The following is a 14,830-nucleotide window of genomic DNA, read 5'->3' as shown; positions in this document are numbered from 1 at the left end:
TAAACATACTTACACACACACACACACACACACACACACACACACACACACACACACACATATATTATTAGCTATATTTACATGCATGGTTTTGGGAAATTTAACAAATGTAACAACCCATCATTTGCAAACTCCACATTCTTAATCAACGCCTGTCAATTGTTTTACAATTCAGTAGCCACCATGATTCAACACGTCCTCCTCCTAACAGCAGTAACATGATCTTTAAACAGTTTCACCATGGAGCAGACTGAAACCAGAGTCAGGTCCAGAGGAGGTGACGAGGACCCTCATCTGTGTGTGGCAGATGACAATAAGAGTCAGAGGACAGAACACAATTGGGAAGGATGACAAAGAGCATTTATAATAAAGCAGAGATTACATGGACAAGAGGGAGCAGAAATGACAAGACAAATGTGGAGAAAGAAGTGAAAAGACAAGTAAAGGGAAAGAATTTCTCTCAGACTTTCTCCTTGATTCCCAGCCAACACATTTACAAGAGGAAGTCTCTACTGACTCGCCAATTCTCCCTCCCCTCCCTCCCCTCCACTCACCTCCTCCTGCTGGGACTCCCCTCCCTCCTGAGAAAGTGGGACTCCCTCTTCCCCTCACTCTCTCTCTCATCCTGAAGATTTAACACAGTGCAGAACAGAGCTGGCGGACGCAGTTGCTCCCTGGATTGTAGCAAAGAGAGCAGCCTGAGAGCCCACCAGCCTGAGAGCCTACAGCCTGAGAGACCACCAGCCTGAGAGACCACCAGCCTGAGAGCCTGCAGCCTGAGAGCCCACCACCAGACTGAGAGCCCACCACCAGACTGAGCCCACCACCATGGATGTCAAACTGCTGGCACTGATGGCTCTGCTCACAGTGGCCACATATGCACCAACCTCCAGCGGTGAGTCCAGGACAGCAGTTGTTTGGTTTCATCATCTTGGACATTTGGTTTGTTCGTTCCACATAACAAAATGACACCAAAATATTAAAGCTTAATGTTTAATCCTATTTTTATAGATCTGAAAGCTGGAGTTCTGATGTTGGTAGTTTTTCTCTGATTTTTTTCACCCACATTCTTTTTATTGTTTGAAATCTGCTAAGTTTTACTTACCTTGAGATGATAAATATGGACAAATACATCATTGGAAACTGATAATTACACCTCCTATGATCGCCTTTTTTTTTTTAATTTGTCTCTTCATCTCAGTATTTTTTTTCACTGTAAGTAGAATGATTACAAATAAGACACTTCAAAAAATTAGACACCAAAAATGAATAAAATGAATCATTGCTATTTCTGTCAATTATATTGATTGTAATTTGCAACACCTTTATAAGATTGTCGGGAGTTTAAGTTTCAAACAATCCATCAGGTTAGCATCAGTGACCCCACATTCACGTCCCCGTTCATGGGTGACAAACCAGGGTGTTGAGTCGCATAAAGCTAAGCTTGTGTCTTCTGCCCTTGTAAAAGTCCTGATTGCATATTAAAGAGTTAGGGCCTAAATGTGTGTATTTGCCCTTTCTCTTTGCTTTCTTTTAATTAGTCTCTAATTAGGGATAAACAATGTAGCGGCGATAGCAGTGGATGCTCGCTTCTGGCCCTGGTGCTGCGTGCTGCATAATGATCCCTTAGTTTGCATTAGAATAGACCCTGAATGGGTGAGAATCATTAGGCTGATATTACTGAGGACTTAGCCATTTGTGGTGGGACATTTGGTGTTGAATTATAAACACGCATATCAATGGGGTTATGTTGAACCCCAGAACAAAGGTCTGCTATAGTTACAATGATGAAGTTGTGCATTTACCGAGAGAGGAAATGGTTTATACACAGTATCTTCAAAATCTGCATCTGCTCTGTGACTTCTTGTGATCCCCCCCCCCCCAAAAAAAAGCATTGATCATTTTATCTTTAAAAAACAACCTGCAAGCTGTAACGATTACAAGATTAAAGTCAGTTTGTAATTTAATGTGTTCTTGGAGGGAATCTGTGGTCCCGAGGGTCCCCACGAACCTCCAAGGAGGCACAGGGGTGATTTGTAATCATTTTAAGAATGTACTGGAGGTGATTTCCTCAGAGGCTGATGATGCCGCCTGAGCCGATGAGGGCTCCTTCATGAAAGAGGGGAATATTAGAAATTGAATGTTGAGGGCCCCTCACCATCAGAGTGCTCAGGCTGAATGCTCTCGGAGTGAAAAGCTGAAATTCTCCATGTGAGTGAAGGAGAGAGAGAGAAAGAGAGAGAGAGAGAGAGAGTGTTCAAAAGAGGGCTAATCTCTTTTTAATGAACATGTTGTTCAGAGCAATAGCAGGTAAATTCATACGTTCCCATGCTTTGTAAAATGTTGTTACAGTAGATTAAACATTCTTTTAATTCGTCCAATGAGAGAAGTGATGCATGTACTGTCACGACTGAGATTAGGACTTTTGGCTCCAGTGTTTGAATTTGGATTAAAATTTACAAATGAGAAATGATCCCTTTGTCACAAAAAAGGCAGAGGAAAATGTTGCAGTTAACTAGTCTGAATATCAAATCAGCATCGTTCAGTGTTTGTTGGGTATTGTGACTGAAACCATATTCAAGTGACTTCAAAACGCTTCGATATTACACCTGTGTGCGTGTGCGTGTGTGTGTGTGTGAGTGAGAGAGAGAGAGAGAGAGAGAGAGAGAGAGAGAGAGAGAGAGAGAGAGAGAGAGAGCTCAACATTTGGATGAATCGATTCCTCTCCTGCGTGTGCTGATCAGTGTCCTCGTGTGTTTGCAGGGAAGCCCATCAGCCTGGTGGAGCGGTGCTGGTGTCGTTCCACCCTCAACACGGTTCCTCAGCGTTCCATCAGAGAGCTGAAGTTCCTCCACACACCCAACTGCCCCTTCCAAGTCATGTGAGTCTCAAAATTGTTTCAAGCAGCGTGAATGTCAGAATCTTCTGATAGGATTATTTCAGGAATCGTATTAACTTCCCCAGTTTTATCAGTAATGCTTTTTGATTGAAAATATGCTTCCAGCTTGTGCTGCATGGAACTTGGTCATGTAGTCGTGCAATTATACCCTATTTTTAAATAACAACAAATAGATTTCTGGCACTTTTTGGTGTGTATTAATTGCATACTCATCAGCTGGCTCGTATTACAACAGGTTTAGTCCTCATTCGGTCCGTTCAGGCAGCGTTCAGCTGGACGTGATGCCCCCATTGATCATGTTGCAGCAGCTTGTGTTGGAAATCAGTTGCTGAGTTTTTTCCTGTGAAGCAGGACAAGTGACACTGAAGTGGCTTTAATGGGACCACGTTACACCATGTTACAGTAACGTAACAGTTTGACTGGAACCCAGAAATTCTAATTACACTGTATTCTGTATCTTTGCTGTGCATGAAAGAGTTCAATTATCTGCATTTGGGGAGTGTTTCAGATCAGCAACAGTGGTAATGTGTGTGAACTCATGGAGAAAAACAAAGAGGCAACTGCATGAACACAAAATATACACGTACACATGTGCACACGTACATTGAAGAGTTTAAATAAGCAGCTCTTTCATTTCATAATGTGCTGTCACTTAGGGAGTCTTCAGGTCTGATCATCATTCGATCAAACAAACAAACGCAAGAACAGCAGCAGGTTTCCAGACATGATGCCTTCTTCGTTTACTCCCATCCAGCCGCTTTCATTCAAATCTGAAATAAAATCAAAACTTTTCTCTCTGATTTGACAATCTTCTCGGTCTCTTTTAGGCTTTTCCTTTTAGAAAGTTATTTTTGTTAAAAGTAATGGGAAAAAAGTCTTTGATTTATGTTCAATATAATTTCTAGCATCATATTTCTTGGATATTTAACTAAATGTTTTTCAATTTCCCCATTTGCCACAATAGATTGTTCTGATGAATAATGCGCACAACTATGTGTATTAAATGTGTAACACAGCAGTTGACACCGTCGATTACTTCGCCAAGAGGTAGAAGGATAAAGTGTCCAGGAATAAACTTCATGGGCTTTATTCAGGGTTTTCCTACATGACTCCCAGTGGAGGAGCGACCCAGAGGGTCAAGTCCTGTCCTGTCCTGTTAACTGTCTCATATTGCCGCCTATAAAGAGAGACAAGATCAAGACCTATAGGGTGAAAAATCAATCGACAATGCTGCAAAATATTTAGCTGTCAAAATGAATTGTGTTTGAAACAGGTTCATGGTCAGAGCTGCAACAGAGTTTTACAGCTGTGGTTTCCCACTGTGAGCATGAGAAATTAGCCACAAAAACAAAAACAAAAAACTTGGCTGGTTCCCCGGTCTGGCAAAAAGTCACTAGTACACTGATTGATTGAGAGAATGGCATTAATATCCTTCTATTCTTTCCTTGAATGAGAAACCGGAGTTTCAAACCCCACAATCCTCTCAGAAAGAGGAAAGTGGTGAGCTCGGGGAGTCATTCCTGTTTAGCAAAGGAAGCAATAATTAAGGGTCAAAGTGATTACCTTTGTGTTTCTGCTGACCCCCGGTGTCCCTTATCCTCTCATTTTCATTTCCAGGCTCCAACTGCACAGCAGCACTGAGAATAATGTCACTGGTCTGGAACACATTAACTAAAAAGCCTCATTCATTTGTTTTCTGTAGAAAATGGGGTGGCAGAAGCTCCACAGTCAAAAGCCTCAAAGTTCTGCCAACAAGGCGGAGCAGGGAGGGGGTGGGTGATGGGGTGACTGAATGGTAAAAGGTCAAAGAGGACACACGGCACTCCGGCCAGAAACTCCCTCTGTCCCTTTTCCAGAGAACTACCAAAGGAGCCAAGAAGTTATTTAGCAGAGGAGGCTGCAGAGCTGCGGGAGGGAAACGCAGGCTGCTATCTCTATTGAGGCAGATGAAAGACCACCAGTAACACTATACTCTTCTGCCCCCCAATCCCCCGGCTCACCGTGCCCCACCGCGTGCCCCTATCCGACCCCCCGTCCCAGCATGCTGTTGGTATTAACTTGCTGTGAAGTAATTACTACCTGCTGCTTGTGGAACTCCAGCCCTCAAATTCCAGCCAAGGCAATTAGAGTTGGTCAGCCAGACAAGCAGACAGATAAACAGGATGAAGGGTGACACATCAAAACACGACGGAGCTCCTGAGCGGATGAGCTGACAACCCCCTAATGAAATAAAAAGGGGAGGGGGGGGGGGCAAACACAGATCCAGTTACGGAGCTCTCTTTGGCCCACTGACTCGCATGTTAGTTTGAGGGATTTGATACTGATGTGCCTGAAGTCTTCTTTTAAGTCTCGATGCCATTTGCTGGTGTGTGTGTGTCTGAGTGAGGAACTGGGGAGGTGGGATAGCGAAGGGGTGGAGGATTGAATCAAAAAGCAGCGAAAAGGGAGCGGTGAGGAACGTGTTTCATTTACAGAGTTGTGTGATGGAGATATGGAGGGAGGAGAAAGACTAGAGGCGCTACACCTAGAAGTTGTTAACTCTCACACACAACCTTTTGCCATCGAGGTGTGAGATCCACATGTTTAGAGGGGGGTGAGACCCGACCGGGGTCCGACCACCTCCCATTTGCCGAGCAATGCCAGTACAAATCCTCTCCTAAATATTTGGCAGAGTTTTCCATCAACAGGCCAGAACACACACCCTCTCTAACCACAACACCGCTGTCTCTGCAGTAAATAAGAGCCATCATTACAATCAATCACACAAAAGCACAAATATAACATTTTCTCTTAGCATGCAGGAAAATGTAAATATGAACTTGTTTCAAAATATGCATTCAAAAGAACATAGTTCTTTGGTCAGATAAATTTCAAAAGCAAACAGCATCATACTTTCAAATATGTCAGAAAACCTTATTTTGAAATTTTAAAATCCCAATTTCAAGGTTCGCTTGCCGACAGACATCAACATCAAGGGAATACACTAAACTGCACATGAAGTCAGTTGTGAATACAGTTTAATGGAACAACATCGTTCCTACAAAACCTGGATAACACAATTAAAAACATGAAACAAGATACATTTTTAAATGAATCCAACTGAGCTCATATAGAACGACACTCTCTTCCACTACATGAAATGCTTTTCTACAAATGCTCATCTAACTCTAACTCCATCTTCAACAGTTTTCCAGGATTATTACAGACATGAAACTATAATGCAGCAATGACTACAAATGTATTGTTTGACTTTAACCACGCAAGAAAAAAATCAACCTTGCTTAGAGCGGAGTCACGGTTAAATTCAACCACCGATCAAAAAGCTTTCCCAGATCAAAAGTCCACTTCAGTTAAGACATCTTGAGTGAAGACAGATTTACATGGTACAGTAGAGTGTGCAGCCTCTGTCTCCCAGCTGTCTCTGAATGGAAGCAGACGGCTGTGATTCCTCTCAGCCGGCCGCAGGGTGACAGCCTGTTATGCGCTGTAATCCTCTGGTTTTCAGCTCGGATGTGTTGGAGGATGTGCTGAGCTTTTTACAGCTTAGCTGAGGTGTTTCTGAGCTCATCAGATATTATGCTGGCACATAGCGGTCAGTTGTACTGCACCGCAGTGTAAAAGTACATTTTGTATTTTATTTTGACAGAATTAGGTGTCCTATTTTGTGTGTGTGTGTGTGTGTGTGTGTGTGTGTGTGTGTGTGTGTGTGTGTGTGTGTTTTGTACATTAATTTGCAGGTCAGTTTGTGTTAAATTAATTAGGTTCACGCAATTTCTTTTTTCTTGACATTGAGGTGACAGCTTGTTAGACGTTGTAATCCACTAGTTTGAACTTGGATGTGTTGGAACTGGCGACGTTAAAGTGATCCATCATAGAGTAAAATGGAGACATTTAAGTGATTTATTAGCTTCAAATAACATTAAAGACACAAGCACATTATTCTGCAGTCTGTGTGGAGCAGCGGGTCACCAACTTTGTCACTGAATATCCTTTGGGGAATTATAAATGTTGCTTATGGCGCCCTTATGTTTAAAAGAACACATCTGTGGTTCTGCTTGTTTAAGTTTAATAAGCTAAATTGTCTGTATTTAACATTTCTCACCATCATTAACCAACCCACCAGCTCTAATAGGTCTTTAGTTCATTTTCCTCAAGCTGAGTACTGGAAGTGTTTGAGATGCTACTGAATAGCAGCTTTTATTTACACACTGACAGTGTTAGTGTTTGTTTATCATGCTGCACTGAGCGGCAGTGCACTACTTTTTCCATACTATTTTCCATATTCCATGAAAAAAATAATTGTGCTGCAAAAGTGGCTTCTAGAGCTTTTTGTAGCGAATGAAGCTTTTATCACGCACAGGTTCATATCAATACGATACAACATACAACATTCTAAAAGTAAGATAAGATAAGATGAACATTTTTCACCCCGTGCGCTGGAAATTCTCTAATACACATGCACATTAAGTGTTAAAGCCTGTGTAAACATGCGTTCCGGTGTTTCCAAAAAAAAAAAAAAGGAAGCGCGTGCAACCTGCAGCTTCTTCATTTTGCCTTGCTGCAGCTGCACCGTTAGTGGGCTGTACCGAGGGAAAGGCAATATTCTCCAAACGGAGGGATTTTTTTTACATCTGAATACATGAAATTTGCGTGCCAGCGTATTGGCGTGTGCATATGTTTTACAGTACTGGCACTGCAACTTGTCATCGTCACACGAGTCATCCCTGATGATGTGACCTAAATATTTGACTCTCTTCACCACACTTAGCACTTGATCTTCCATAAAGAAGAAGGGAAAATGTTTGTCTCTAATCCTCCTTGGTTTTGGCAATTCGAAATGGCTATAATGTTACTTTACTGCAAGTGTATTATTTCCTACAAACAAGATCCAAGTTTCTATCTTCGTTATTAACTGATTGGAAACCGCTGGTGCCCTGGAAATTTACAGTATATAATCACAAGCTTTATTCACGATATATAGCACTTCTATATTCTGTTAGCTAGATAAAGGTATTCACCCAGCGCTGACTGACGTGAGATATCAGCATGTCTTTGAGCGGTCCCAGTAAAAGCCTGCTGTCGTTGCTGTTTTGTCACGCAACACAATGTCTCACACGTCATAGGTTTAGAGTGCTACCTGGCTGGAGAAAATGTCCTCCAGAGCTGTTACCCGTCTACTGAATGTTCATCAGCAGTTTCCAGTGTCTCTTCCAAGACTAACCTGTGCAATAATCCTGTTGAATAATCCTGCAGGCATAGAATATCTGCATGCTAAACCTGTACACTGGAGGGATTTTCTTGAAAAAGGAAGAAATTCTGAAAAGAAACTTTTTGAGTGTGGATGATTAGTCTGAGATCTTTTTGTAGACCTGTGGGGAAAAAAAAGAAGCAAAAACACCAACATTTTTGTTTTATTATCTTTACACAATCACTGGCTGTTCAGCTACAAAAGAAACCAAAAACGTGAACAGCGTAATGATTTATGACATATTTGGATTAGACTCAAACGCTTCACTGCTCCTACTTCAAGGTGAAAGGGTTGCAGGACCAACATTTATAAGAATTAAAAACCAGCAAGTTTAGCATTTTTAGCATCACCGTTCAACCTCTCCACCTTGAAATGCAATTCATCGTATAAAGTCTGAACTTTTTAGCAGAAATACTGAGAATGGCAGCTAACAATTCAAATTCTACTTTTTTTCCCCCCTTCCCCTCAGTGCCAAGTTGAAGAACAACAGGGAAGTTTGCATCAACCCAGAGACCAAGTGGCTGCAGCAGTACTTAAAGAACGCCATCAACAAGTAAGAAAGAACCTCTTTCTCTTTCCCCCTGAGCGTCACAGACAAAGACAGACATGAAATACAGCTCTCCTCTGGATGTAAAGCTAACAAGAAAAAAATAAACTGCCGTTAAAAACGACCATTTCTCAGAATCTTGCTGACGTTTACTCTCTGAAACCGTTGGCTTGGTTGATGTCAGTAGCTGAGTTATAGAATGTGAAATTATGTGCTTCAAAGGTGATGAATCTGCCTCTGGTGCACGTGCTTCCTTCCTCCTCGTAACCTTGCGTCTCAGACCTTAGAAGAACCAAACTCATCAGGGTGTCCATCATTCCACCTCCTCAGCTCACTGCTACATTCAAACAAAGCTGTCTTTTTAAGTGCTTTTAAAGGAATTTTCCACACAATTATCAGCGCTAATTGCATGTGAGAGTTGCCGTGGCTGGGGAGGAGCATTGTGGGAGAAAAATGTTCATAGTCTAAACTGCAACAGCTCCTTCAGCTGATAAACTCTACACATTCCTCATAAAACAACAATGCTTCCAAAATGTCTGGAGGTGATTACTGCCAGGCTGAATGTCTGCTTCTTAAAACATCATAAACACTGCAAGGGTAGAATGTAATGACAAACAATAAAGTTATTTACAAGGCATTGTTGACTGTTAGCGAAAGATCGACGTGAAGCCAGAGAAAAATGCTGCAGAGCTGATTTTCTCTGGTGTCAGTCAGGTCACATCTAATCTGTCCATCCTAATCTTTAGGAGTAATTAACTCAGTTAATTATCTCTGATGGCAAAAAGAAGGTTTGAACCCTCAAGCAGACCAGCAGCAGTCACGGTGCTTCACTGAAACACAAAAGAGCAAGAAAAGATGAAAAATATATCAAATTAAAAGCACGAGCAAAACCAATGCCAACAAAAAAAAAAACCCTCCAATATTGTACACATGCACAAAATTAATAATATACCAGCAATAATGAAGGCAGTGAAGGTCTAGGGTTTGTTCTGAGGGTAGGGGTGCAAAAACTAGAAATGGAATCACCAGCATTTTTGGAATCAGGTTGCCATTTAATGTCAATTACACCAGAAATGTTTCCTGCCCAAAAATAATGAGAACTCCAGATTAGTAAGTAAGATAAGTACTCTAAGTACAGGATCCACCTTGTCTTACTGTCTGCTAAATTTTATATTCATGATTAGTGCAATTTTTTTCCCCCATAAATACCAAAATTCAGTCCTTTTCTAAGTAACTTGTCAGTAATGTGAACTAGGGACTCCAAATCAGGTTGAGATATTATGACTGCACTGGAAGTGTAGGTCGTCTGTTTACAGCTTTCTATTTGAATATTTGAGTAAAAGAAAAAATTGATGTTTTTTTCACGCAAAAAATTAAAAATTCTCTCAATAGTTTCCATGAAATGTGATCCAAATCAGCACCAGTAGCACCAGGGGAACAGGGGGCCAGCAGCACTTCACACAACCCCAATGTCAGGCTTTGATCGGACGACACTCATGACATGAAAGGACATTAGAACCAAATTCTGCTCATTTTAAGACGTTATTTACATGAGAGCATGGCTGCTCTTTGTCAGAATCAACTTTTTTCAAGTTGAGTCACAGTTACACATAAATGACGTGTGTATCACCCGTCAAAACAGTTAGCCAACACTTGAGGCCCCCCAGGAGTGTCTGCCCAGCCCAGAAGAACGCTTCTTTTCAGTCAAAGCTCGTTTAACCTAAACAACAGTTGGAGTCAAGATGAATTTGAAATGTGATGCTGAATTCAAAGGAATGTGCACAAAACATTTTCAGTTGAAATCTGTCTTTAAATCAAGGAGAAGCAACGCTGCAGTAAATTCTGAAAACATGAGGTTTTTCGAGAAAACTTCAAATGTCAGGAGTTGGTCAGAGAACCATCCAGCACGCTTCAGCATTCTTGATGCAGAGTTTTTCCATCTGGCGAAATCAAAGTTTGAAATGTTTCTCCTTCTGAACCAGAGTGAAGAAATCCAGAAGACGCACGATTAAGAAGAACTAGAGTTTGAGTGGATGTATGTCGCCGGGCCCCGCATCCTCCAGCTGAACCTGTATACCTCCCTACCACTGCTATGGATGGATGTAAACACGCTGTATGTACCCATCCACCTCTCTGGACTGCTTGCAGAATCAGCACTTCACTACCAAAACATGATGCCCCCACTTCCCAGCATCAGCACCGCCACCGGACTCCACTGAGTCCCCCCCCCCCCCCCCCCCCCTCCCCGCGCTCTAATTACACCTCAGCTTGGAATGACGGGATGTGTGTTGATGTCAGATATCTCTGCTGGGGAATCTGCACAAGAGAGAGCATGTGTTTGTGTTTGTGTTTGTGTGTGTGTGTGTGTGTGTGTGTGTGTGTGCATGCGTGCGGGTGTGTTTGTGAGACTCTGAATGTGTATTTAGTATTTTCATGCAACACAAAGCTTTGCAGGTAATGCCACCACCACCTCACATCAGATTAGTTACTAATCTGAGCTCCTGACTGAAACAAACAAACAAACGGAAAAAAAAAATCAGCTTTCTTGGACTTTGTTGGAAGCTGACATGATATCCATCAATTCCAGTTGCAATAACCATTTTTGGAATTAGTCAACTTCAGGTCTTTGTTGTTGATGTCACACTTTTAGACAAAAAAAAACTATATTTAAGTTAAGTTCTAGTGTGTTCCTTCTGATAAGAGGTGAAAGGGGCATTACTCCACAATTAGAGGGGCTACATGGGACAGACACGCATACCAGTGGGAATACAAGCAGTAACCAATCAGGAAAGGCCACGCTCCCACCACGTCCTGCATCACCTCCATGCTGGCTGCCCATCAGGATCAAGACAGACTGAAGCTCATGCAAACCTCTCCAAAACAAGCATTGATCGCATGGTGCTAAATATTCAGTGTGAAGAGCCATTGATGTTGTTGGATTTTTATTTTGTACAAGATTGTACACGGGTTGTTGTGACCACAAGTGTCTTGGATTTTGTTTTTGCAAGTCACAAAATAGAACAAAGTGATGTTGCCTGATATGAAAATGACACAAGCTGATGTTAAGGCCTTACTGTACCCATAAAGATTCTAAAGACATGGAATAAAAAGATGTGAAGTGTTTTAATGCAGCTTTTTATTGATGGAACCTAAACAGAGACCAAATATTTATTCAGTGAAACATGTAACGTGACGAAACACTAAGGTCATGAGTCGAGCTTGACTGGTGAAAGCAGTTTACAAAGGGACAAAGTACAACAGAGCATTTTAACTGCAGTATTTCATAATCGTGATAGTCATAGTTTCCATATTAACTTCCATCCATGGTCGGAATGAAAAGCTAATAAATTGTCACATGAAACAACTGAATGATGGATGTCATAAAGGGAATGGCCACTGTGGCAGAAAGAACTTTTTTTTAATGATCATTTATATATATGAATATATATGAATATATATGAGCCACTTTATGATCAAATGTGTCTTTTAAATGCATTTGTTTTATTTTTATATTGTGTGTAATCTTACTAAATGCTTCTTTGATGCAACATACAGTAAATGGAGGCTATTCCATAAAGAGTGAGACGTAGTATACTTCATTATGATTGTTTCATGCAGTATTTTTACCAGTATTGTTTGTAACTATTTGTTTGCCAATATGTTACGACACAATATGCAATGAATTCCTCTTCCAGAGGAATAAAACATTTATTTTTCACAGTGTTGCTAAAAAAAAAAAAAAATCAGGCTACAGAATCAAATATAGCCCCCCTGTTTTGTTACTCTACATACGTCTTCCTTATCAAACAATCTGAGATGTTTTATGGATGAAATGAATGTAATCCACCGTATTTATATACATCTGACACATAGCGATTGATAAAAGCTGTTGTTGTGTTACACGAGTGCAGGATTCAGCTCCAAACTCTTCATTTGCTTATAGTTTCACTGCGGCTGATGTATGATGTGTCAATAAAAGTCACTGAGCCAAAACAGAACCAAACTTGCGAGCGCAGATCCAAGCAAGCAACATGTGTTTCCAATCGGGTCACTCCCAGCAGCCCACAGGGCTCTCCCTCCAAACTCATTCATCTGCCGCCACGCCGCAAAATTAGTGTCCTTTCGCCCTGAATAGTAATAGTCTGTTCTCTGTTTGTTTGACTGCCTGGTAACAGGTGATAATCCTGTGGTTTGCAGTGAAAAGTATTATTCATTTCCCCTGAATGTAATGGACGTTAATGACCATTCATTTTATATTATTATACTAATTTCTTTAAATACATCACTAAAAAGGCTGAAAAGTGTTTCATTCCATGCTATATTCATTGTGTGAGTTAATTAACCGGATTGTACGTAACGTCGTGTAAGTCATCAGAAGAGTGTTGCTTCGCGTTAGTGAGCTAATGTGATAATTGTGACGATTACGGGAAAAGGTCGTTACATCACAAATGTAAACAAAATCTAATAAATGAATTTGCAGGATAGTTAGAGAACCTCTTTCTGTCGTTCCTGATCAATATTAATGAGAACAATTTGTTGTACTGAACAGAATTGATTTCATTTAGCAGTTGGATTTGAAATATTCAGTATAACATCTAGTTTAGCAATTTGTGTCATCCAGACATGTTTCACAAACTTCGATTAGACCTTGTTATTAAGTATGTTTGATAGTTTTACTCACATTCTGGTTTGCTCACTACTTATTTGTTCAAGTTAGTCGAAGTAGATGCATGTGTTCTATGTCGGACCCCAAGACAATGTGAAATAACTTTAATTCTTTTGAGGCAGCTTTTGACACATTTTATTTGTATAAATGCCTTGCATTACTCTGTATTTTCACTGTTTGTAAACCAAGAGGCAGTATTTTAGCTATGATACTTAAAGCCCTTTTTCAATAAAGACATATGAAAACAAAGATGTTGTCACGTATAAAATGGGTTTCTATATTTATTTATTTATGTATGTGCGTATTTATTAAGGTCACAAAAACAGATGTTGACCTAAAACATTTGAAAACAAATTAATTACCTATCAGCAACTTTTTCTGCTATAAACAGTCACATGATCAGGACCCCGAGTCTTCATGGGGACCTAAGACCGGTCCTAATGCAGGAGTGAGTGAGTTTCAGGTGTGAGTTGGTTAGGATAAGGATTAGGGCTTGGGTTAGGCCGTCTTTGTGCACGGAAGTCAATGGAATATCCTAATAAGGATACCTACGGAAACCTGTGTGTGTGTGTGTATAGACTTTTTAACTTGTGCAGACATTTTTAGCAGTCCTCACAACTTTTAAGGTTACTTTTAAGGTCAAGACTCCGGCAACAGAATTAGGTCAGGGTTAAAGGTCAGTGACACAGGTCATAGTTAGGATGAGGCACGTTCAGATTTGCCAGTGATGATGCTTTGTTCCTCGGTGAAATTTGCAGTTGTTGATATCTCCACTTCAAAACCTGGTTCAACTTGGCCAGTTGAGAATCAGCTTTGAACTGTTTCACAAACTCCTCAGAAAATTAATCAGTCTCAGCTTCTTGGATGCTGACCCACTCTCTTCACAACTCCATTTGAGACTTATTCATGACCGCAGGTGTCGCATTTGCCGCAGCATTTCCATCCATCCATCCATCCATCCATCCATCCATTTTCTTCCACTTATCCTGTTAAGGGTTGTGGGGAGGGGGGGGGGGGGGGGGGGCGCTATCCCAGCAGCCTTCAGGTGAGAGGCGGGGTTCACCCTGGACAGGTCACCAGTCCATCACAGGGCCAACACATAGAGACAGACAACCATTCACACTCACAGTCACACCTACAGTCAATTTAGAGTATCAATCAGCCTCGTCCCCTCTTGATGTCTTTGGACTGTGGGAGGAAGCTGGAGTACCAGAGAGAACCCACACAGGAACAGGGAGAACATGGAGACTCCACACAGAAAGATCCTGTGATGGAGCCGAGGCTTGAACCCGGAACCTTCTTGCTGTGAGGGGACAGTGCTGACCACTGCACCACCGTGCTGCCTGCCTGCTGTATTTCTTGACTGTAAAACACCTGAAGAATCAATTCCAGTTTCCAAGTTTTACATTTTCGATTCAAGCTATTATTATGGAATGAAAGTCACTAAACCAAGGAAACTTCAGGAAATAA

General features: G+C 41.2%; 1 protein-coding gene across 1 annotated transcript; it reads left to right on the top strand.

Moving 5' to 3' along the window:
* The first annotated feature begins 653 nt into the window (after positions 1–653).
* Positions 654–13,590, top strand: cxcl12b (chemokine (C-X-C motif) ligand 12b (stromal cell-derived factor 1)). The gene is made up of 4 exons (XM_086210133.1): positions 654–895; positions 2,764–2,881; positions 8,617–8,700; positions 10,677–13,590. Exons 1-4 carry the CDS (start codon positions 829–831, stop codon positions 10,714–10,716), a joined length of 309 nt encoding a protein of 102 aa, XP_086066259.1. The 5' UTR covers positions 654–828; the 3' UTR covers positions 10,717–13,590.
* The last annotated feature ends 1,240 nt before the right edge of the window (positions 13,591–14,830 follow it).

This window comes from Aulostomus chinensis, chromosome 8, assembly GCF_037954235.1.
Source record: "Aulostomus chinensis isolate RoL2024-O1b breed Wild chromosome 8, RoL_Achi_v1.0, whole genome shotgun sequence".
Classification (NCBI taxonomy): domain Eukaryota; kingdom Metazoa; phylum Chordata; class Actinopteri; order Syngnathiformes; family Aulostomidae; genus Aulostomus; species Aulostomus chinensis.
Note: the sequence above shows the minus strand (reverse complement) of the source record. Positions and strands in the feature narration are given on the sequence as shown.